At 55.1% G+C, this 22,769-nt stretch overlaps 1 protein-coding gene and 1 pseudogene across 3 annotated transcripts; one reads left to right on the forward strand and one right to left on the reverse strand.

The window, feature by feature from the left end:
- Positions 1–788: 788 nt before the first annotated feature.
- Positions 789–11,127, reverse strand: ALDH3A1 (aldehyde dehydrogenase 3 family member A1). Of its 3 annotated transcripts, none has more exons than XM_054458470.2 (11): positions 10,992–11,127; positions 7,770–7,936; positions 6,044–6,275; positions 5,356–5,441; positions 4,815–5,023; positions 3,905–4,022; positions 3,145–3,286; positions 2,318–2,484; positions 1,806–1,905; positions 1,126–1,256; positions 789–1,039 (listed from the first exon to the last, which is right to left on the reverse strand). In XM_054458470.2, exons 2-11 carry the CDS (start codon positions 7,929–7,931, stop codon positions 1,025–1,027), a joined length of 1,362 nt encoding a protein of 453 aa, XP_054314445.2. In that variant the 5' UTR covers positions 7,932–7,936; positions 10,992–11,127; the 3' UTR covers positions 789–1,024. The 3 variants fall into 3 exon arrangements, with proteins under 3 accessions (XP_054314445.2, XP_063513079.1, XP_054314444.2); XM_063657009.1 differs by lacking the exon at positions 10,992–11,127 and adding an exon at positions 9,315–9,327; XM_054458469.2 differs by lacking the exon at positions 10,992–11,127 and adding an exon at positions 8,155–8,396.
- On the forward strand, positions 10,360–18,993 carry LOC129017519 (TBC1 domain family member 25-like; annotated as a pseudogene).
- Positions 18,994–22,769: the final 3,776 nt, after the last annotated feature.

The following is a 22,769-nucleotide window of genomic DNA, read 5'->3' on the forward strand; positions in this document are numbered from 1 at the left end:
ACGGGCCAGCTGGAGGGTGGGCTTTTGTTGGGAGCAGGCACGGCGAGGGTCCCAGGCAGGGCCGGGCACACCTGGTGGCGGCGGCACAAAACTCTATGTTTTCACAAGGAAATCTCAGCAAAAGCCAGGAGGGCTTTGCTGCATGATACCAGGAGAGTCTGTGTAGAGGACCCGGAGGGACAGGCCCAGCCTCAGCAGGTCTCCCCCAGCAGCCTCCCCTTACCTGACAGGCCCAGGCTGGGAGGCTTCCTGGCTCTGAGTCTAACCAGCCCCCAGAACACCCAGCTTCAGACTCCCCTTGCCGGACCCTGTCCTGGCTCCTCAGGCCTCTGGGGCGGGACTCTGGGCCAGCTGCTGCCCAACGCCATGCAGTTGAGGCACCGTGGGTGCTGGTGCTGCCTGGCCTCGGGTCCGTCGCCCCCATGAGCAGCACTACGACATAACCAGGCGTTTTGTGTTGACTACTGCATCGTCTCACAAAGTGGTCCCTGCCCCAGATAGTGAAGCTAGTCTGGGAAGAGCGAGCATCAGCTACCCGTATCTGAGCCACTGTGCCGACAAGGCCCAGCCTCCTCGGGCTGGACACACCAGAGATGGATCTGACCTCCCCGAGTCTAAAAGGAAGACAAGTGTCACCCTGACACCGTGCATGGCCTCCTGGCACAAGGCCCCACCAGCTGATGAGAGGCCTTTGCTGGTCCATCAGTGACCACACTGCGTGGGGCAGTGGGATCAGGCAGGACAGGTCGGTGGGTGCAGGGCTGCAAAAGAAGCGCCATATGCCTGCATTTGCTGAGTTAGAAAATTGTATTGGTCTCTTTATTGGTCTAGAAAGGGGTGGGGACTTGGAATGGTGAGGCCCGGGCCCATGTGGGAGTGGGGTGTGCACAGGTCAGCAGGTCAGCAGAGGAGCGGGGCGGGGCTGGGGCTGCAGGAGCGATTCTCCCAGGGCCAGGAGAGCCAGCGAGGGTGGTCCGAACTCGATGGGACACAGTATGGCCAGGCCAGGCGAAGCAACCCCTCCTCAGTGCCAGGTCATCTGTGAAAGGACACGGAGCGGGCAGTGATCCCCAGGCCCTGGTCCCGCACAGCCCGGTCTCCCCCACAGCCCCTTCCCCCTCTCACCTTGGCCGGGCTCGGGGGGTATCTGACCTTCAGGGCTTCATCATTCATCAGAGGCCTCACCAGGCAAGAGCGGCGGTGAGAGAAGGTCTCGAAGCTTTTCTTGCCGTGGTAGGATCCCATGCCACTGTTCCCTGCGGAGGAGAAGTCAGCACAGGGCTCAGTATCCTGCCCCCAGGACGCCCCAGGTTTCCCTCTCCACCTTGCTGGGTGTATCCCAGAACCACAGGGACAGGGAGGCAGAGCCCCAGCCACCATCACCCATCCTTCCCTCAAATCCTGTGGCCCTCAGCACCCAGCCCCAGGTTGTGGCCCTTTTCTGGGCCTCCTGAGGGTGGCCAATGTCTAGGGTGTCCCCAGGGCATCCACACTGTGGGAGTGCCCAGCAAGGGTCTAATCCCAGCTCTGCCACTAAATGGCTGTGTGACCTCTGGCCTGGGTCACCTTTCTCAGGCCTCCATGAAACAGGCCGGTGCACCAGGTGACCTCTAGGAACCTCTAGGCTCCCAGGTTAAGTGTGTCTGATGGATGGCACGCAGAGGCCAAGGTCCAAATGGAAGAGGTTAATGGGAGGCTGAGGCCCGGGCTGCAGGAGGTGGTCCCTCCCGAATTTGCTGGGTGAGTGTGCCCAGCCCTGGGGGCCCAGAGGGAGGCAAGGAGGCAGCAAGCTGAGCCCGACTCACCCACACCCCCGAAGGGCAGAGAGTGCAATGTGATGTGGACGATGACATCGTTGGCCGCCACTCCACCGCTGGATGTCTCTGCAATCATCTTCTTAATCACCTGCACCAGGACCCAGCCACTGACCTCAGTCTCCTGCCCACAGGATGCCCCAGCCCCCCACCCCACCCTGCCTGGGTACAGCCTGGAGCCACAAGGACAGGAGCAGGTGGAAGAACAGCCTTAGCCTCCGTCTCCTGCTCTTCCTGCAGATTGCGTGGCCCTCAGCACCACATGAGCAAAGGGTGACAGCAGCCACCCCCACACCTGTGTGCAGGGCCCTGGGCAAGGATCACTCATTCAGTGCCCTCGGGTGATGCTGCTGTCCTGATCTTACAGACGAGGTGAAAGGAGCTCAGAAAGATCCAGTGACTTGCCCAAGGTCACACAGCCAGAGAACAGTGAAGCTGCAGTTTGAACCCAGGTCTGTGGGCCCCAGGACCCTGGAGGAGGGCACCCCAGGCCCACCACCCACCTTGTCATTGCTGGAGAACACATAGAGGGCCAGGGGCTTCTCACGCTGGTTGATGAACTGGATGGCCTCCTCCAGGCTGCGCACGCACACGATGGGCAGCAGAGGCCCAAAGATCTCCTCCTGCATCACCGGGGACTGGGGGTCCACATCCGTGAGGATGGTGGGGGCTGAGGCAGGAAAGGAGCCAGAGTTGGACGGCGTAGAGACCCCCACACGGATGGAAAGTGCAAGCACCTAGACCCCTGCTCCAACCCTTTTCTAGGCAAAGCTGCCCAGGCTTGGAAAAGGGCAGGGACGAGGCCCCAGAGAGGTGCCCTAGGCACCTGCGTCCTGGATGCCATCTGAGCAGACCACTGGGGACAACTATAGGTTAACCTGTATGGAAGGACCCAAGATCTGTCTCCAGGAGCAGGCACTGCACCCGCCAGCCACCTGATGCCCTGCCAGAATTCTCTTGTCTCCTTGACAAACTCGGGGCCAAGAGGTCCCATCTGGTGACCCACAGCCTGGGCACTAGGGGCCCCTCACGGCTTGGCACATCTGGGGCTCCTGTGGCTTCTGCTGTCCCTGCTCCTGCTGCTGCAGAGGGGCAGCGAGATGAGGCCCCTCTTTCTGGGCCTTTGTTGGGAGAGGGGATTCTGAGGCTGGAGCAGGGGCTGTCCTCAGCCCCTGCCTGCTAGAGTCTACCCCAGGCTCCCTGGTGAAAGCAATTTATACCCATCCCGAGGTCATGTCTGCTTATCAAGTATCTGTGCCCACTTGCTGTGAACTTGCTGGGGACCCCTGCAGCCTGGGCAGGTGGGCTGTGCTCTTCAGGAGTCACGCACCTATGTAGCGAGTGGCCGCATCCCCGGTGCCCCCATAAGCCACCTTCTGGCCCTCAATCAGGCCCATCACCCTCTGGAAGTGCCGGGCACTAATGATTCTTCCATAGTCCCGGGATTTCTTGGCATCTTCCCCGTAGAACTCCTGCGGAGAAGAGGTGGGGGCTTCGGGTAAGGATGCAGAGCCTCATCCTGCCCAAAGGCTGCACAGACACAGGCCAGCAGTGTCTGTCTTTGGGTGGTGGGATTCTGGGTGGAGCTTTTTTCTTCTTCTTCATGCTTTTTAATCTTTTCCAAATAATCTATAGTGAGTGTGCATTACCTTTTTTTTTTCTCTTAGAGACAGGGTCTTGTTCTGTTGCCCAGGCTGGAGTGCAGTGGTGCAATCACAGCTCACTGCAGCCTCAAACTCCTGGGCCCAAGCAATCCTCCAGCCTCACCATAGCCTTCTAAGTAGCTGAGACAACAGGCATGCACCACCATGCCACCATACTTGGCTACTTTAAAAACATATTTTGTAAAGATGGTATCTTGCTATGTTACCCAGGCTGGTCTCAAACTTCTGGCCTCAAGTGATCCTCCAGCCTCTACCTCCCAAAGTGCTGGGATTACAGGTGTGAGCCACCATGCCTAGCTTGCATTATGTTTATATTAGAAGAAAATAAATCCAGTGTTTCCAAATCTGTAGAAGTCGGTTAAGGGGCCAGGCCCACCTTGTGCCTTACAGCCTCCCATCCCACCCCGCCAAGGGGCCAACACTCACTTTCAGTGACTTCTTGAGCTTCTCCACAATTTGGTTCTGGATCGAGGGGTCACAGAGCATGTAGTCAGGGGCCACACAGGTCTGGCCACTGTTCATGAATTTCCCCCAGGCGATGCGTCTGTGAAAATCCCAGACTGGACTAAATCCAAAAGGTTCCCCAGGAGCTGCATCTCGTTCTGCAGACCCTTGAGCTCTCTGGTCAGCAGAAGCCATCAGCTGCGACCTTGCCACCAGTGAGTCCTCCCAAGCGGTCTGCTCACTTCTAGACACTGGACCGAGCAGACCCAATGCCCCTGATCATGTTCACCGGCAACTGGTGGGGAATTTCTAGAGGCTGTCTGTTGAGGGCAACCTCCGTGCTCCCTGATCACACCCTTGCCCTGCACAGCCAGGTGTCACTGCTACTCGGGCCCCCCTACATCTCTGGGGGCCACAGATGTGGGATATGGAGGTGGTCAGAGCCCTGGCTAGGGTCGGGAGGTGCAGATACGGGTTCTGCCCCAGACCCCGAGCGGCGGTGGCCCTTCTGCCCTCTGGGCCTGCTCTCCAGAACTCAGATTGCCCTGCCCCATCAGAGGGCTGGACCCAGTACAGTTCCTTGTGTCCTGAACGTCCCACAGTTGCTTTTTCTGCAGCCTCTGCTTGGAGTACCACCTCCCCAGTGATGCGCACTCAGTGAACAGAGCTCAGCCTAGACCTCTCCCCCTCCAGGAAGCCTTCTGGGACTCCTCACATGTCTTCTGTGCATATGGTCCCCACCCTACCCCCATGTAAGTTTCTGCAAGGACCACTGCTCCGTGAGGCGGGGGTGTCTGTGTTACTCGGAGTGGACCCACAGCATGAGGTGCAATCATGTGTGCTTGGAAGGCAGAGTAAGGACCACTGCAGCCAGCAGGCCCGTGCCTCTCACCGGCAGGCCACGTCCAGGTCACAGTTCTTGTCCACGTAGCAGGGACTCTTCCCTCCCAGCTCCAGCGTGACAGGGGTCAGGTGCTTGGCAGCAGCCGTCATGATGATCTTCCCCACCCCCGTGCTGCCCGTGTACAGGATATGGTCGAACCTCTCCTTGAGCAGCTCCGTGGTCTCAGGGACACCCCCATTGATTACTGGGTACAGATCCTTCCATGCAAGGAGAGAGGGGAGGCTCAGCAAAGACCAAGCCCCTCCTCGCTCTTGCAAGTGTGGGTGAGTTGCAGTGGCCGAGACCAGCAGCCCCGAAGCTCAGCACCCCACCTTGGCGGGGGGGTGGCAGTAACTGGCAGTAGACTGCCTTTCCTGGCCCAGGAGCTCTGTTCACCGCAATGACAGAGGGCAGCTGCTAAGAACAATCCTCAGCCCCACCAGTAGCTTGGCCCCTTGCTGCAAGAATTCACTATTTCTCACCCCCCCAAGACCTGGCCCTAGCTCAGTTATGAGGCCATGGAGTTACGAGGCCCTGGAGGGCACCTCACCTTGTCCAGGTACTGGGGGATGATGGTAGCCAGCAGGCTCGCCATGTTCTCACTCAGCTCCGAGGGCTTGAGGACCACCGCGTTCCCTGCAGAGCACACCGAGCCAGGCCTATGCCCAGGGTACCTCACCAAGAGGCTCTGCCCTCCCAAGGACCACACCTGAAGCCTCCCCTCCATTGTGTGTCCTCGGGAGAGTGGATGGAAGAGTTGTTAGCAAACAAGCACATGTCATGGGGCACACCCAGAAGCACGCACGGGCAAATGACAGAGGGACACGCACGGGCACACGCTGGCCAGAGCTGCACCACCTGGCCCTCTGAGTTGCTGAGATGTTGGAGGAAAAGCAGAAAGGGGAGAGAGGCTCTGGGGGCCTGGTTGGTAGAACAGCGCTGGCCCATTCTAGGAAGGAAGCCCTGATGCATATTAGGTGACAGAAGCTCCAGCCCCCCAACAGGGGTGGGGGAAGGCAGGCCCTCTCTGTATCATCAGGTGTGGACACCTGAGCCTGACTGGACCTCAGGCACCAAGAGGCCCGGCTAAATAGCTTGGTCCCCACAGCCTCCTGTGACAGACCCAGCAAACCCTTATCTGACCCCAGGACTCTTAACACAGGCCTGAGCCCATCCTGGCTTGGCTCCGCGCTGGGAGACGGTGCTCCCCCAGCTTCCCCTCCCACAGGGCCATGCACCTGCAGCGATGGCGCCCACCATGGGCTGGATGGTGAGGTTGAAGGGGTAGTTCCAGGTGCCAATGACGAGGACCACGCCCAGTGGCTCCGAGTGGATGTAGAGCTCGTCCTGCTGAGTCTGGGGCGTCTTCTCCACGGGCTCATCCGCGGCCCATTCAGGGAGCTTCTGGATCATGTACTCGATCTCCTCTAGGACGTACACCACCTCCTCATAGTAGGCGTTCCATTCGTTCTGCAGCGACAGAGCCGGAGTGAGCTTCCAGGGCCAGGGCCCGCCTGCAGCTGGGGCGAGTGGGGAGCCCCACTGCTCAGCTGCCAGGGTGATGGGGGTCGCTCACCCAGCCCAGGGTGGGGGCAGCCGCAGAAGGCCCCCGGGGGAAGCAGAGCCAGGATTAGCCGTTGGACCTGTGGGTCTGAGAGGACCCCTTTCTGCCAGAGGGGGGCCCAGGTAGGTTTGGGGCCCCAGGGGAGAGAGCCGGTGAAGGGACCAGGCATGGGCAACAGGATGGATCCAGGTAGGGGGAATAGAGCCGGGCAGGGGAGAGTAGATCCAGGCAGTGGGAATGGCTCCGGGGAAGGGGGGATGGATCCGGGGAGGGGGAATAGATTCGGGCACTGGGAGCTGGATCCGGGTGGAGGGAGCCAGGCCCTTTAGTTGTCTGGAGGGGGATGCAGGACCAAGGGCTGCTGGGCGCTCAGGGCCTCCTGTGGGGAGCAGGGGTGAGAAAAGGAGATGCAGACGGCGGAAAACGCGTCTCTTTTATAAACTTGGGCTGTGAAGAGCAACACAGAAGCTGTAAAGTCAACGGAATGGGTTTCTTTGTTGTTTCTGGTTTAAGATGAGAAGTCCTGAGCGATTTCTTGAAAAGTGCAGCAGCAGGCCCGGCGCTGTGGCTAATGCCTGTAATCCCAGCACTCTGAGAGGCCGAGAACTCCTCCTGAGGAACTCCTGAGGGCAGGAGTTCAAGACCAGCCTGTCCAACATGGCGAAACCCTGTCTCTACTAAAAATACAAAATTAGCCGGGCATGGTGGTACACGCCTGTTGTCCCAGCTATTGGGGAGGCTGAGGCAGGAGAATTGCCTGAACCCGGGAGGCAGAGGTTGCAGTGAGCCGAGATCGCGCCATTACACTCCAGCCTGGGCGACAGAGCGAGACTCCGTCTCAAATAAATAAATAAAATAAAATAAAAATAAAAGTACAGGAGCGAAGAGGGTAGTCGGTGGGAGGATGGGCTCCGGAGCGCCGGACCCCAGGCAGGATGTGGGGACCGCAGGGGTCTGCAAATGCAGAGGTGTCTGGTTTTGCTCAGGGCGAGGGACGGAACAGCCCCTGTGAGGACTGGGAGGGAGCGGAGGGCCCCCCATGCCCTCCGGGGTGCCAAGCTGCTCTGGTTCCCGGTGGGGAGAACCAGGTGGTCCTGCGTGGGGCTGAGGAATGAGGAGGACCAGAAGTTCAGGGTGTCGGGGCAGCATGAGAGTTGAAATGGGGGACGGTGAGGGCGGGACGCGGAGGCCGGGCCAGGAGGAAAAGGCCAGAGGGCGGAAGAGGCGGCCGGGGCGCGCGGGGCGCGGCGGAGGGGAGGGCGGTGCGCCCAGTCTCCGCGACCGAGGGGCCAGGTGGCCCGAAGTCCTTCCTGAACCTCTCTGGGCCGCACTCTCCCCAGCCCCCCCGCCCCATCGCGTGGCCCCGACACTGTCAGAGGGCCGCAGCCCAGCCCGAGCACCTTGTGCAGGTCTGCGGCCAGCGCGCCCACCAGCTCCTGCTCCTGCTCCTGGATCAGGCGCCGCAGCGCCTCCAGCTGCTGGATCCGGAACTGCAGCGGGCGGGTCCTGCCCGAGCTGAAGGCGGCGCGGGCGCGCTTCACGGCCTCGCTGATCTTGCTCATGGCGCCTGGGGACAGAGAGCACCTGCAGCTGGCTGAGGGGCACAAGCGCGCCCCGCCTCCCACCCCGCCTGAATTCTATAGGAAGGGACTTCCCTGGGCTCGGCCTTGGGGAAAATGGCCTTCCCGCTGGAAGGTCCACTTTCTGCCTCGCCTCCTCCCCCGCTCCTCACTCAGACGCCTGGGCCCCGGCTGCCTTGCTAGCCCCTGAGAAGGTGACACCCACCGCAACTCGCGTCCTAAGCCGAACTGCTGCTGGGGGCTCTTGGCAGCGTGCTCGCGGCAGGGCCTTTCCCGGCCTTTTCCGCTCCCTTACTTGCTTGCAAAGCTGATGGCACAATCCCAGACCAACACCCCCCGAGCTCTGCACACGCAGTCAGCCACTCTCCAGATCAGATTGGAGGGGCGCAGTCCGCGATTCCGCACCCAAGCCGATAAAGAAAAACCCAGCACCACCCTCCTGGCTAAGCCATTGTTCTAAAAAGCGCTGGTTTCTTGGCAGAGCTGAACGAGGCTTGGTGTGTAAACCACGCGTGCCACACCTGGGAGACGCACGCCCATGCCCGCCGAGGATTCACAGAGCTGCAGATTTCCACAAAGAGGTGTGGAGGCGATTCCTGCTACCAATACACGAAACTATAGTGGCAAACTGCGATGGCCCTGCTGGGGGCAATTTGGCAATATGTGGCAAAAGTTTTTCAAACATATTTCTCTGTGACGAAAAGGTCCTACAGCCTTTCCTAAACATTCACGAATAAGAAAGTCATCACTGTTTTCTATAACAGGGAAGTATTGGAAACATCCCAAAGGTCGGAAAGAGGAGACAGTTTAAATGACTCCTGTCACACCCACATAAGGGTTAACTGTGCAGTATTTAGGGATTAGGTGGAGCAGGCTATTCAGCATGTTTGTAGGGGCTCTCTCTGCACCAGGGGTGTCTCAGGCACTGGGGTAAGAAAGAAAACAGGTTACAGGCCGGGCGCGGTGGCTCACGCCTATAATCCTAGCAAACACTTTGGGAGGCTGAGGTGGGCGGGTCACCTGAGGTCAGAAGTTCAAAACCAGCCTGGCCAACATGGTGAAACCCTGTCTCTACTAAAAATACAAAAATTATCTGGGAGTGGTGGCAGGCGCCTGTAGTCCCAGCTACTTGGGAGGCTGAGGCAGGAGAATTGCTTGAACCAAGCTGAGAGGAGGAGGTTGCAGTGGGCCGAGATTGGGCCATTGCACTCCAGCACTTTGACCAGGAGAATGGAGCCATAATCACAGAGTTCTCCTAATTAGATTAGTGGTAGGAGGTAAGGCAAGGTTAGTGAGATTTGCTAGAAGTCAAAAGGCCGTCAGTGGAAGCGGTATTTGAAGGGCTCGGGTAAGTAATATAATTACTTTTAGCGAGACTCCATCTAAAAAAAAAAAAGAAAGAAAAACAGAAAACAAGTTACAGAACAACAGATGTACCAGGCATGTGTGTGCGTGCGCGTGTGTGTGCATGTGTGTGTGTGCGTGTGTGTGTGCATGTGTGTGTGCGCATGCATGCTCTAACATGCAAGAAAGGACTAGAACGGTAGATCCCGACATGATGGGACAACTGATGGGGGTGGAATTATTGATGATCTGTTTTCTTCTTATGCAATGTTTGACTTTTTGCAATGAGCTTGTACTTTTTAAATTTTGGTGCGTTTTAAGATAGGCAATATGTGCTCATGAAACAAAATGTAAAATATAGCAAAGGGGCACAGAAAAAAGTCCGCCTCCCTCCTCCCTGCTCCATCAGCTGTCAGGTGCTGCCCCACAGAGGGGCCACTGTTACCGGTTCCTTACTCCCCTTCCTGAGATACTCAGCCCACTTGCAGACCCGGCATAACATCAGCAGAAATAGGGTATTTCCATTAAAAAAAAAAAACTCTATATATCATATGTGGTATATAATTATATTGTATATAGATATATGGTCCTGCCTACATTCCAGCGAGTGGCTTGCGATCCTTCCTCTGCTTCTACTCCCCATAGGCTGACCCCTAGCCCCAGGCTTTCTGCACAGGGAGGAGGGACCTGCTGGCAATGAGGGTGCTCTAAGCCTGGCCCTTCCATAGCCCCTCCCTATGATCTGACAGGAGGCTGGGAAAGCTCCCTCACTGGGACCTCCTCAGTCCCATGGGCCAGGCCCCTCCTGCTGACCACAATCCCGGAGAGAAGGGTCCTGCTTCTCTCCTGAGCCTTGTATGGTCAAACCAGGGCAGCAACCTTAGGCACCGGCCACCAAGGCAGGCAGCCCATGTGGGAAGAGCCTGGTGAGCGTGGGACGGGACTGGCCTTGCACCCCAGCATCGCCACTTGGAACTGTGGTCTCTGGGCTGGACGGCCTTCCCAGGCCTTCTGCGAGAGACAGGTTAACAAAGGTGCCACTTCACAGAAATGAGTGGACGCCATCATGTTGCAGCTGCACCCAAATGGGAGCTGCTGCAGCATGCACTGGGGGCCTCCCCAGAGCCCGTCGCCTCACACCCCACATTCCTGCACCCCGCTCCTCTCACCTGTGCCGGTGTTAACTTTGCCCCCCAGTGACACCCCCTCCCGTCCTCATTGCCTTCCATCCTCACAAAAGCTCTGTAGTGATGCCCATGAAGAAGGAACGGTTATGAGTGCATTTTACAGAGGAGGAAAGGGAGACTGAGAAACGCTCAATGCTCTGTCTGATCTCACAGTTAGCAGGTGGCATGTCAGGGTTTGAACCCACATCCATCTCTGTCAGCAGCTCATGCCTTTAGCACTCGGCTCTGCTGCCTTCCCTCCAGTCATGGAGTCTGACAGCCCATCAAGGCCTCTCACCCCACGGCCACCTTGGTGTCCCTGCTCCGCGGATCCCTGGGAGCTCTGCCTCCTGGTTTGGGGGATGGCAGAGCTGCCAGAGGTCCAGGAGGATGCTCCAGAGATGATGGTCCCAGAGGCAGGGACCAGCCACCTGGGAGATGATGTAGGACTCTTGACACTTAGGGCCCCTGCTCTGAATGCAGACTCCACCTAGACAAGAGAAAAAATAAGGAATGCAGGGAAGAGGATTACCTTTGACACAGCCTCTCCCGGTAACTGGGGCTCCTGGAACGGCAAGAGCCAAGAGGGGACGTATTTAAGGACCCTCCTTCCCACCCATTGAGCCGTTGGAGTTCCTGCCCAGGAAGTTTGCGTGACAAGAAAAAAAAATATTCAAATGTGGGGTGTGGCGTCCTCTGGACCTCTGCTCCCTACAGCCCAGGTTTTGGGGATTAGGTCCCGGGCTGTCTGCTTTTGTTCACTTCTGAAATGCGAGAATGTTTCTGAAGGCTTGGGCAGGGCACATCTCCAATCTTCAAAAGAGCCTATGTTTGCCCTGGGCGTGGGGGCTGCTGATTGATTCAGCCTGGTGTGGAGCTCTTCCAGCTTTCCAGACTTGCCGCTGCCAGATGCAGTTCTCTGAGTTCTCTGGTTACATAAGATCGGCAGGGGTCAGCCACGAGCCACAGTGAGAGCATGCAGCTCCCCCAGAACGCACCCCCAGCCACCGCTGCCCCAGGCCCTTCACATCCCCCAGTGTGCACAGGGCTCCATTGAGTCAGAGATCCTAACCCTGGGGAGCCACAGGTTGGGGACTTTTGATGGGGGTCTCCAATCCATAAATCTGCCCTCTGAATAGCTGAGAAGAGGGCCAAGAGGGGTCTGTGTGGTCACCGAAAACCAGAGACTCTTGGGAAGGAAGGAGTCTGGAAAAGCCCTTCCCACGCTGTCTGATCAATGTTCGCTGGGCTCCTGCTCTGCACCACGCTGTGGGGAGGAGGCAGGTGTGGAACAGACTCTCGGCCCCTCTCACCAGGCGCTTCCCGCCACCCTCACCCGCCCACAGGCAGGCTGCTTACCAGCATGGGGTCCCTGCTTCCCATTTCATTCGAGGAAAACACAAGGTTCCGGTCGTGGCCTACGAGTCCTGAGGATGTGCTCTGGCCCTCCTGCTTCTCTCCACCTGGAGCCCCCTTCCCCTACATTCACCCACATGGCTACCCTCCAATGTGCTGTGGAAAATAGCACAACGCTGTCCTCTTCCTCCATTATTTTTTCTCTGGAGCATTTATATCTTGTTTGCTACCTGTCCCTTAACTCCTGACAGCTAGAATTTGATTTGTTCACTGCTGTAATCGCCATACAGCATTTATAGTAGATGCTCAATAAATATTTATTGACTGACAGAATAAACAGGAAATTTCAAAATAATGTGAACACTGTAGTAACCAAGTAGGCAGAGGATGCTAGAGGGGCTGGGGTGAGAGTCTGTGGAAGGGAACATCATCTGAGCTGAGTGAGAAGCATTTGGGCAAGGAACAGCAAGGGGGCTTGGAAGAGCAGAGGCAAAGGCACAGAGGCTGGGAACATTATGTCACGAAAAGGTGCGATGTGTCCACTGTTGCCAGCAGGAGGTGTGGAGGTGAATGAAGCTCCTGGGGCGGGGGCTCATGGAGGCCTGTGGGCCAGGCTGGCTGTGGGGGTGCAGGGCGCTGAGGAGATTATCAGACAGACAAATGTCTGCTATTTTTTGTTTTAGAGAACCCCCTGGACAGGGCACAGTGTGAGAAAGGTCTAGCCCGAAGGCTGCAGCTTCCAGCAATGCAGGCAAGAAATGATGAGACCCCCAAATAAGACTAACAAAATGGGAAACATTCCAGAAACAGCAGAAAGAAGCATCTGCAGGACCTCGCACCTGTGCAGGGGCTGGACTGGGTGGTAGGTGCAAAGTGGGGTGCCTCCTGAGAGGGGAAAGACAGGGCCTGTGCCAGCCTCTCTTTTTCTGGCACGAGCCCTTTTCTGGTGGCAGCAGCTGATTATCTTTGCAGGCAACCCCTTCCTACTTGGTAAGATGGTCAACCAGGTGCCTGCTCCAGGCCAGCCATGGGTTGGGGTGGGCTCCCCACGAGGCCTCCCCGACTCTCCTGGGAATTTGGATCTTGAGTAGAGGGCAGAATGCAAGGACGAAGGCCACTCGGAGCTGACTCATCGTGGCAGCGGCCCTCCCCTGGGAGAAGCATGGAAGCAACTAGCAAAAGCCAGCAACGCAGCAGTGAGTACACGAAGTGACCAGAACAGTGCCTGGCGGGCCGAGGGCATCCTGGAAAGGTTAGGTGGCATGGGTGTCGTCAAAAGTGGCAGCAGTAGTGGTGGAAGCCTCAGAGCAAGGAGCCTAGAAGCAGTTCAAATCTATGAAGAACAAAATCCTTGTTTGCGTGTTTGGGTTTTGGTTATAGTTTCAGTAGTGGAAAAAGTGTGGGAATGTGGGTTGTGATAGAAACTTGCAGATACTTGCTTTTCGGATTTTCTTTTTTTTTTTTTTTTTTTTTTTTGAGACAGGGTGTTGCTCTGTTGCCCAGGCTGGAGTGCAGTGGTGCCATCACGGCTCACTGCAGCTTTGAATTCCGGTGCTCAAGCGATCCTCCCACCTTGTCACTACAGGAACCCACCACCATGCCTGGCTAGTTTTTAAATTTTTTGTAGAGATGTTGCCCAGGCTGGTCTCAAACTCCTGGGCTCAATTCATCTTCCCGCCTCAGCCTCCCAAAGTGCCGGGATTGCAAACATGAGTTAATCTTTGCAAGTCCTAATACTCCATCCTCAATGCCTCATCCTCACCTGGGCTGTCTACTCTCTCTCTCTCTCCCAGGCCACTGTTCTTGCCCTCTGCCTACTCTCCTTGAGTCAGGCTCAGCTGCCTTCTCCAAGTGGCTGCCAGAGAGATGTGCAGACGATGAGGACCTGAGCATGTCTCTCCCCTGATTCACATCCTTGGGTGGCGCCCCCTTGCTGTCGGGAAGCTTCCTCCCATGGCCTGTGAGCCCCTGCCTGGCCTGGCTCCTGGCTGCCTTGCCAGCCTCACTTCTCACCATTCTCACTGCACTCCAGTCCGCTGGCATTCCTTGACTTAACCAGGCAATTTCCTACCACAGGGCCTTTGCACATGCTGTTCTTGCTCCCTGGGACACTTTTTCTTCCACTCTGCACCAGACTAACTCTTATCCATATTCAGATTTCAGCTTCCCTGACCTCTCTCAGCTCTCAAAACCTTCCTTACTTCCAGGAACGTGTCACAACCTGCAATCATATCTTTGTGTGACTATGTGTTGATTGTTTTTCTTCTCTCCTTGTCCCCCCGTGGACTGGAATGTCCACAAAGGCAGAGATCTCAACTTTTGTTCAGCACCATATCCTGGCACAAGGGAGACCTCTGAAGTTACGGAAGCAGCCCACTATACCTAACCATCCCTCTGATGGAAAAGCAATCATCAGCAAGACGATTTTCAGCAAATTCACCCAAAGCTAGCAAAAAAAGTGTTGAATGAATGAATGAATAGCGAGTTTGCTTAAATTTCAAGGAACGTTTAGATTAGAAATAGTTGTTGGGAGGGGAAACCACTTTCTTTATACGAGTAGAAGGAGCCTGGGCAACATAGAGAGACTCATCTCTACAAAAAATTTTAAAAAGTAAGGAGGCTGGGCACGGTGGCTCACGCCTGTAATCCCAGCACTTTGGGAGGTTGAGGCGGGCAGATCACTTGAGCTGAGGAGTTCGAGACTAACCTGGCCAACATGGTAAAACCCCATCTCTACTAAAATACAAAAATTAGCTGGCCGTGGTGGTGCATGCCTGTAATCCCAGCTACTCGGGAGGCTGAGGCAGGAGAATTGCTTGAACCTGGGAGGCGGAGGTTGCAGCGAGCCAAGATTGCGCCACTGCACTCCAACTTGGATGAGGGCAGAGCGAGACTCCATCTCAAAAAAAAAAAAAAAAAAAATTAGCTGGGTGTGGTGGCATGCACCCAGCTACTTGAGAGGCTGAGGCGGGAGGATCACCTGAGCCCAGGAGGTCGAGGCTTCAGTGAGCTGTAATCATGCCAGTACACTCCAGCCTGGGGGACAGAGTGACCAGGTAGACCGTGTCTCAAAAAAAAAAAAAAAAAAAAAGAGAGTAGAAAGGAGAAAATTAGGCAGTGGGTCTCAGGGACCTCCCCATTGGTTAAAAGTGTTATGACTCAGGAAGACAAATGCTGTATGTTCTCCCTCATGTGTGGGAGCCAAACAAGTGGATCTCATGAAGATAGAGAATAGATTGGTGGTTACCAGGGCTGGGAAGGGTGGGGAGGTGGGGGAATGAAGAGAGCTTGCTTAGTGTGTACAAACACATATTTAGGTAGAAGGAATACGACTTAGTGTTCAGCCAGGCACGGTGGCTCACACCTGTAATCCCAGCACTTTGGGAGGAAGAGGCGGGCAGATCACCTGAGGTCAGGAGTTCGAGACCAGCCTGGATAACCAAGCAAGACCCTATCTCTACAAAAAATGTAAAAATCCGCTGGGCGTGGTGGCACACACCTGTAGTCCCAGCTACTCGGGGAAGCTGAGGTGGGAGGATCGCTTGAGCACAGGAATTGAAGGCCACAGAGAGCTGTAATCCAGTCACCGTGCCCAGCCAAGAGCAGTCAGTCTGTTACAAAGCCCTCTGTTACTGTTACAAAGCCCCTCTTTGGAGAGGCATGAAGTCAGCAGAACTGGCTGTGCCTGGGGCAATTTCCCCACTGTGTCCACACCTTCTGGGGACTTGTGGGAAAGGACTTCTGGGGCTTCTTCATCTCTTTATCTGCCACCAGTCATAGTGCCTTGGGTCAGAGAAGCTGACCTTGCTTGCAGCCTGCGGAGGTGAGTGCAAGCAAGGGGGAGCCTCCCCTAAGATGCTGCAGAGGCCCCAGTCCTCACCCCATCTCCCTTGGACTTTCCTGCTCCCAGGAAGCTGTAGCTCCCAGGCCCAGGCCCTGGCTCCGAGGAGGCCTCTGCCGAGTCAGGACAAAGGGCATCTTAGCGGGGCAGAAGGCCTGAGTGCTGGCTGGAGGGGAAGTGGGTACTAGGGCCATCCTGGCTAAGTCAGCCTGCCAGTCAGGATGGCAGCAAAGTGCAAGTCATGGTGAATTAGCACAGGCAGCCTCACAGCAGGAATGCCCGGCCCTCCTAGCCCAGGCGGAACCTGCCTGAGTCACTGCCTGGCTGCAGCCCCAGCTGCAGAGCCTCTGCAGACCAGCCCACACCCCGGCCGTCCTGGAAGGAACACAGCGGGCACACCAGAGGACATGCCAGGGCACGCTTGGGTTGGTACTGCCAGTCTCTTGGGGTCTGGGAAGCCCCATCCTGGATCTTAACGGACATTGAATGCACCCTCGTCACACATGAAATATAATGTTTACTCGAAAAATGCAAAGAAAATTTAAGTTTTATTTCTTCACAATAATCACACAAATGTAATTTTACAAACATAATACACATTGTTTAGCTCAGACTTTTTCTTTTGTACGTACTTGGTTTGCCCCTTTCTCAGTATGAGTGTCTCATCTGTAATCCACAATATTTTCCCTAAGTTTTTCTCAGTGCTTATTTAACATACACAAAAATGTACATGACACATTGGAAGCTGTCAGCATTTTAAAAGCAGAGCCTCATCATGCACCCTCTTCTGCATCTTCTGACCCCACTCCCTCCGGGGCGGCCGGGAGCTGTTGTCCATTCCTCCTCATGGCCGTGTGAAAGCAGCGGTAAGCATGTAGAATGTGCAAGCAACCACAATGTTCCCTGTGGATGGGAGACCACTTTGCCTTCCACTTTGGATCAATGCTCCATGGGCTGCTTTGCATGTCCTGGCGTGTGTATTTCTGCGTGTTAGATCCCAGGGATGCTGGCTTTGTCAGTCTTCACAGGTGTTGCCAGTGGCTATCCACTAAGGAGGCCCTAATGGGCTGTTGTAGTTCCAGCTGGCCTGGCAGTGTGTGGCACTCTGCCGTTTCACTGCCACCTAGTGGCTGGTGCAATCCTCACTGTGCAATGGCCATTGGCATTTGCCCATTTCTTGGAAGGGTTTGTGTTTTCCTTGTCAGTGTCTAGGAGCTCTTTGTATATTACAGCCATCTGTATCACTAGTATTTTCCTGAATCTATCATTTATCCACAGACTTTATTTATGGTATATTTTGTTATATAAAAGTTTTTATAAAGCTAAATAGAACTCTTTTGTTTTAGTTTAGATTAGGAGGGTCCTCCCTGCCCCAGGATTAATTCCTAATTTTCTGTTAAGATTTTTATTGTTTTATTATTTACTTTGAATCCATCAAGAGTTGATTTTACAAATGCAAATGGAAATGCACATTGATTTTCTTTTTCTTTCTTTCTTTTTTTTTTTTTTTTTTTGAGACAGAGTCTCACTCTGTCGCCCAGGCTGGAGTGCAGTGGCGCGATCTTGGCTCACTGCAACCTCTGCCTCCCGGATTCAAACAATTCTGTGCCTCAGCCTGCTGAGTAGCTGGGACTACAGGCACCTGCCACCACGCCCAGCCAATTTTTGTATTTTTAGTTGAGATGGGGTTTCACCATCTTGGCCAGGCCAATCTTGAACTCCTGACCTTGTGATCCACCTGCCTCGGCCTCCCAAAGTGTTGGGATTACAGGCGTGAGCCACCACACCGAGCCCACACATTGTATTTTCTTGCAGATGCACAGCCTGTGTGCCAACACCTTCCTGACCCTTTGCTGTGTGCCAGGTCTGAGCACTTCCACGTATGAACTCCTTTAGTCCTCACAAGTACCCAAGAGGCAGAAACTATCATTATTTCCATGAGAGATGAGGAACTGAAGAACACAGAGGCTAAGTGATTTGCATAAGGTCACACAGCTAGTGAGTGATTGAGCCAGGTTTCACCCAAGAATCTGACCTGGCATCCCCTTGAGGAGACTCATATCCTGGGGAGTCCTTCCCCCCCAGGTTTGCAAACATATTGCCAGAGTGTGGAATACAGTTTTCTCCAAATTCTGTTCTCATTCCTAGTCTTGAACGTGTCTGCTGTCCCCATCCCCCTTACCAGGGAAACTGCAAATCACGATGTGCCCAGGTCTGTCTCATCAGCGCTTGCAGAGACCAGTCCATGCGTGGGGTCGCTTATCCATTCTAAAAGAAGTATGAATGGGATGCGTGTTGGTTTCCTAGCTCATTGATTTCTGTTTCTATCAATTCCTAGTTTCTTTTTGGTGCTTAAACTATATAGGTCCTTTATTTTTGTTTTCCTATTATAACACAGAAGGAGTGAAAGTGTTTGCTTTTCCTCTGAATTTGCTGCTGGAGCTCAAGTGAGAGTTCGCCTTCAAAGATGCCCTCTGCATGTGTGAGGTCACCTGAAGTTCGCTGTCCCCTGATCCTCCTGAACATGAGGGAGAACTGGTTGGATCCCCCAGCTAAGTGGCAGACACTGGTTTTGGTGGCCATACGGGGCAGCCCGTGTGACAGGCACATGCTAAGGCCTGCCAGTGGAGGAGGTAGTACCTTTGAAGATGCCATTGACCACCTGGCCACAGACAGCCAGGGGCCTGGTAGCAGGGGGTGTCACCTGAGACAAGCCGTCCTGGATGTCCTCCAGCAACTCAGGGATAACATGGGCTTCAGGAGGGACCCTCTGGTCCAGCTGCCCCACCCAACCGCCCTTATTAGTTCCAAGTCCCTCTCCAAGCCTTTGCCAAACTCCCCAGACCCACTGCTCTCCTCCTTTTCCCACCCTGATTCCCCATCTTCCTTATCTCCACCATCCACCCAGGAGGCGTCTGCCACTGCTGACATGGCTGTAGGCTCCCCCTTGGTGCGAGAGGTAGGCTCCTGGAAAGGCCCTGGAAAGTCCCTGCCACCCACACCACCAATGGGGCTGCCCCCACCCCAGGAGTCTGGCCAGGGGAACCCATTTATGCTGTTCCTCTACCTGGCCCTCCTGCTGGAGCATTGCAACCACACCATGCGCAATGCACTGGATGACAACAAGCTGGCCGTGTGCTTTGACCGCCTCATGTGAAAACGCCACCTGGGGCGTGTCCTGTGCTGGGCCAGGGCTTTCTTTGCTGAATACCTGCAGTCAGAGGTATGGGACTTGGAGGAGGGGGCTGAGGCCACAGCTGCATCTCGATCAGGCTTTCTCCAGCCCACCATCAGCCACACCAGATTTCCATTCTTTGCCATGAGGGCCAACACATGAGAACCCACCTCCCTGCCTGCCAGCCCTAGACCTGCTGGAGCATAGAGCCCTTCCTCCCCAGGTCTAAGTATGCGGGGGCCTGCTCTGCCACTGCCCCAGAGGAGCCACGGCCTCTTTACTCTGTTTCTGTTGTTTTAACAACTATACTTTACACACATGAGAAAAAAAGAATCTCCACCTATTAAGTCAAATGTATTGGTTATTCTTTTATATCATTCCTTTTTATTGACTGGCCTGAGAGCTGTGTATTGACATCGCCCACTGTAACTGTATTTGGATCAAGCTCTTCTTACAATTCTAGTAACTTTGGCTTTGTGTAGTTAACCATCATTTTCTTAGTCCATATGAGTCTATGACTTTTTTCCTTTATAAGATTTGCTTTTCATCATCACATGTTCTAAGCTGAAAGTCCGCCTGTCTGTGGCTCACACTGCTGGCGTGCCACATCTGTGTCTTATCTGTCCACACATGGACCGCCCCCAGCCCTTCTCGACCTTGCTGTTCCGCATGCATCCCGTCAGTCCTGCATAGCTAAGGCTTGTTTTCAGACAATATCCTGACAGCCTCTCTTTGTGTAATGGCTGAAATACTTGGGGTTATCCTCTCCATTTCCCCCTGTATGGAGCAGTTTACTTCCTCTGGTTATTTCCTCTTGCCTCCAATGCTGTTCCTTCCACTTCCACTGGCTTGTCTGTGAGTTCTTCCTACCTTTTCGCTGTGTCGATGGGTTCTCCCGTCTCTGCTCCGTAATCACAGGTGCATTTCTCTACCCACTGTTTCCCACTCTGGGCTGCCCTCCTTTGCCAGGACACGAGCTTCAGACTCACCTCCGCTCCACTGCCACCCCAGGCCTTGGCTGTAGCATTTGGGATGGGTACCCCTACCCCTCCCCACCTCTGTGCCCCAAGGTTTTTGCCCCCCACTTAAAACTAAAAGTATACAGCCCTCCTGTACTTTTAGTTTTACACTATTATTTGGCCCAAGTGAGGTATGAATACAAAATGACTTTTTTCCCAATTACTGCCTCCCACTGTCCCTTGTCCAACCTTCATTATCCATCCCTAAGACACCCCAACAGCTCCCATCCCTTCCTGGCTTGTGTCTCATATCAAAACGCCAGGTCCAGGAGAATTTATTAAGCGGACCCTGGTGAATGCGCTTCTGCTCAGCCTGGATTGGGCCTCTGGCCCCGAGGAAGGGGACAAGGCCTCATTACCCCCCCCACCCTGAGTCTCCCTTTCCCTCTGGAATATCGGCTGGCAGGAGAAAAATGGGCAAGAGCAAAAGACTTCTGACTTAACTGGTGCTCCTGGGAGGTGCCGCTCTTCGCAGCCCCTGCAGTGCTTACCCACCACTGGGTTCCTGGAGAGGGAGGGAGATTCCTGCTGCCCCCCATACCCTCCGCCAAGTACCTTCCATGGGGCCCCTCACCTCGCCAGCAGGTCCCTGGCCATGGCATCAGCAAGGTGGCCCACCTAGCAAGCCTCCTGGGGTGCAGCTGGCCCAGAGGGAGCGAATGCATCATCCCCATGCAAGACACGTGTGCAGGCACCACACTCAGCCCCTCTCTGCCCAGCCATCTCTGTCTCATTCTTTTTTCTTGCTCAACCAGCTCAAATGACACAGACAGTGACTCAGCTAGTCCTTTGTATTAGAAGACATCCCAACGGGCAATGAAACGCCACCCCTTTCCTTGCAGGTACCCCCATCTCCATCAGGGAGTCCCTTGGAGCCCCATGGTTGGCGCAGAGTGGTGGGGAGCCCATCTGTGTGTGAGGGAGGCTCCAGGGAAGGAAGGAAAAAGGTCCCGTTTCTCTCCGGTTAGGTTCATGATTCCTTCAACTCTCACCAGCTCTCCAATGTCTAGTTTTCTGTTTCCGTGGCAGAGATGCTGGAAGATATGAAAGGGCCGGCTCTGCTCCCTCATCCTTGGGAGAGGTCTCCACAGGGCAAAGGCCCAGAGCACACGAAGGACGCACAGAGCCCAAGATGACGGCATTTCAGGTCAGGCCTGGGGACACCTGGTGATGGGTGGAGAGTGGGTGAGTCTCCCAGTGCCTCCCAAACTGGAGCACGCTCCATTCCAGCTGTGTCCATCCGCCCCATAATCACTGAGACAACCACAGAGCTCCCCAGATCCATTCAAAACCATCCACAAAATTCACATACAATGGAACATTATTCACCCTTAAAAAGGAAGGAAGACCAGGCAGCATGGCTCATGCCCGTCATCCCAGCGACCCAAGAGACTGAGGTGGAGGATCAAGACCGGGAGCTCAAGACCAGCCTGGGCAACATAGTGAGACACCCATCTCTACAAAAAAGAAAATTAGCCAGGCATAGTGGCACATGCCACCAGGGCTGCTTGAGCCCAGGAGTTTGAGGCTGCAGTGAGCTATGATCGAACAACTGCACTCCAGTGGTGGGCAACAGAGCAAGACTCTGTCTCTAAAAAAATAGTAAGGAGGGTGGGCGTGGTGGCTCATGACTGTAATCCCAGCACTTTGGGAGGCCAAGGTGGGCAGATCACTTGAGGTCAGGAGTTTGAGACCAGCCTGGCCAACATGGTGAAACCCCGTCTCTACTAAAAATACAAAATCAACTAGGCATGGTGGTGGGTGCCTGTAATCCCAGCTACTCAGGAGACTGAGGCAGGAGAATCACTTGATCCCGGGAGGCAGAGGTTGCAGTGAGCTGAGATTGTGCCACTGCACTCCAGCCTGGATGACAGAGCGAGATTCCGTCTCAAAAAAAAAAAAAAAAAAAAAAGGGAAGGAAATCCTGACATTGCTACAACATGGATGAACCTTGAGTGAAATAAGCTGGTCATCAAAGGACAAATCCTGTATGATTCCACTTACGCCAGGTACTTGAGTAATGAAATGTATAGAGACAGAAAATAGAATGGTTAGAATGATGGTTGTTGGGGGCTGAGGGGAGGGGAATGGGGAGTGAGTGTTGAATGGGGACAGAGTTTCAGTGTGGGGAAGATAAAAGAGTATGGGCCAAATGCGGTGGCTTACGCCTGTAATCCCAGCACTTTGGGAGGCTGAGGCAGGCGGATCACCTGAGGTCGGGAGTTCGAGACCAGTCTTGACGAATAAGCACAAACACATTGCCTGACCAGGTCTGTTCATGGAAGCCTGACAGGGTGCAATGGGTGGGGCGGAGCTAGGGTGCGATGGGTGGGGTGGAGCTGGGTCACCCTGAATGCAGGGCGGAGGTGCTTGGACTCTGTTCTGGGGGCAGTAGGGAGCACAGAGTAAACTTCAGGTGGACATGTATTAGTTGGCCTCTCCTGCAAATGACAAGCACCAAGAGAAGACGCTGCTTCGGCCCTCTGGGAGGAGCCCTGGCTCCTGTGGCGATGCAGGTGTAGGAGCAAGCTCGGGGCCTGGGGCCCGCTGCATGAGGGTGTGGTCTGTCTCCCTTCCTCTCCCTCTGCCTTTCCTGCCCTCCCTGCCCTCTGCTTGTCTCTGCACATCTGCCGCATTCCTCCTGCCTGCTGGAGGAGAAGCAGGAAGGAGACAGGGAGTGTCCACGGACTCCCATGCCTGTGCTCAGTGAGGCCCCACACACGCACAGCCCTAGCCCCGAGGCCTGCTTGCCACCAAAAGCAAGCATCTCAACACGTGGCCTAATGCCTTCCTCCTGCACGAATCCGTGGGGCCTCACTCCCCACTCACCTGTCATTTCGAGATTTCCGCGCTCCCTGCTCCTTGGCTGCCCCGCCCCACACCCCACCCCTCCTTCCTGCCACCCTCTCGTCCATCCAT

The sequence above is a fragment of the Pongo pygmaeus genome, chromosome 19 (assembly GCF_028885625.2).
Source record: "Pongo pygmaeus isolate AG05252 chromosome 19, NHGRI_mPonPyg2-v2.0_pri, whole genome shotgun sequence".
NCBI lineage: Eukaryota > Metazoa > Chordata > Mammalia > Primates > Hominidae > Pongo > Pongo pygmaeus.

Coding starts and splice junctions, on each gene's coding strand:
- ALDH3A1 (XM_054458470.2), bottom strand. CDS start 7,931: ATGAGCAAGATCAGCGAGGCCGTGAAGCGCGCCCGCGCCGCCTTCAGC. Junction 5,024..5,355: donor TCCCCCAGTACCTGGACAAG/GTGAGGTGCCCT, acceptor CTTGCATGGAAG/GATCTGTACCCAGTAATCAA. Junction 1,906..2,317: donor TGTTCTCCAGCAATGACAAG/GTGGGTGGTGGG, acceptor GTCCTGGTGCAG/GTGATTAAGAAGATGATTGC.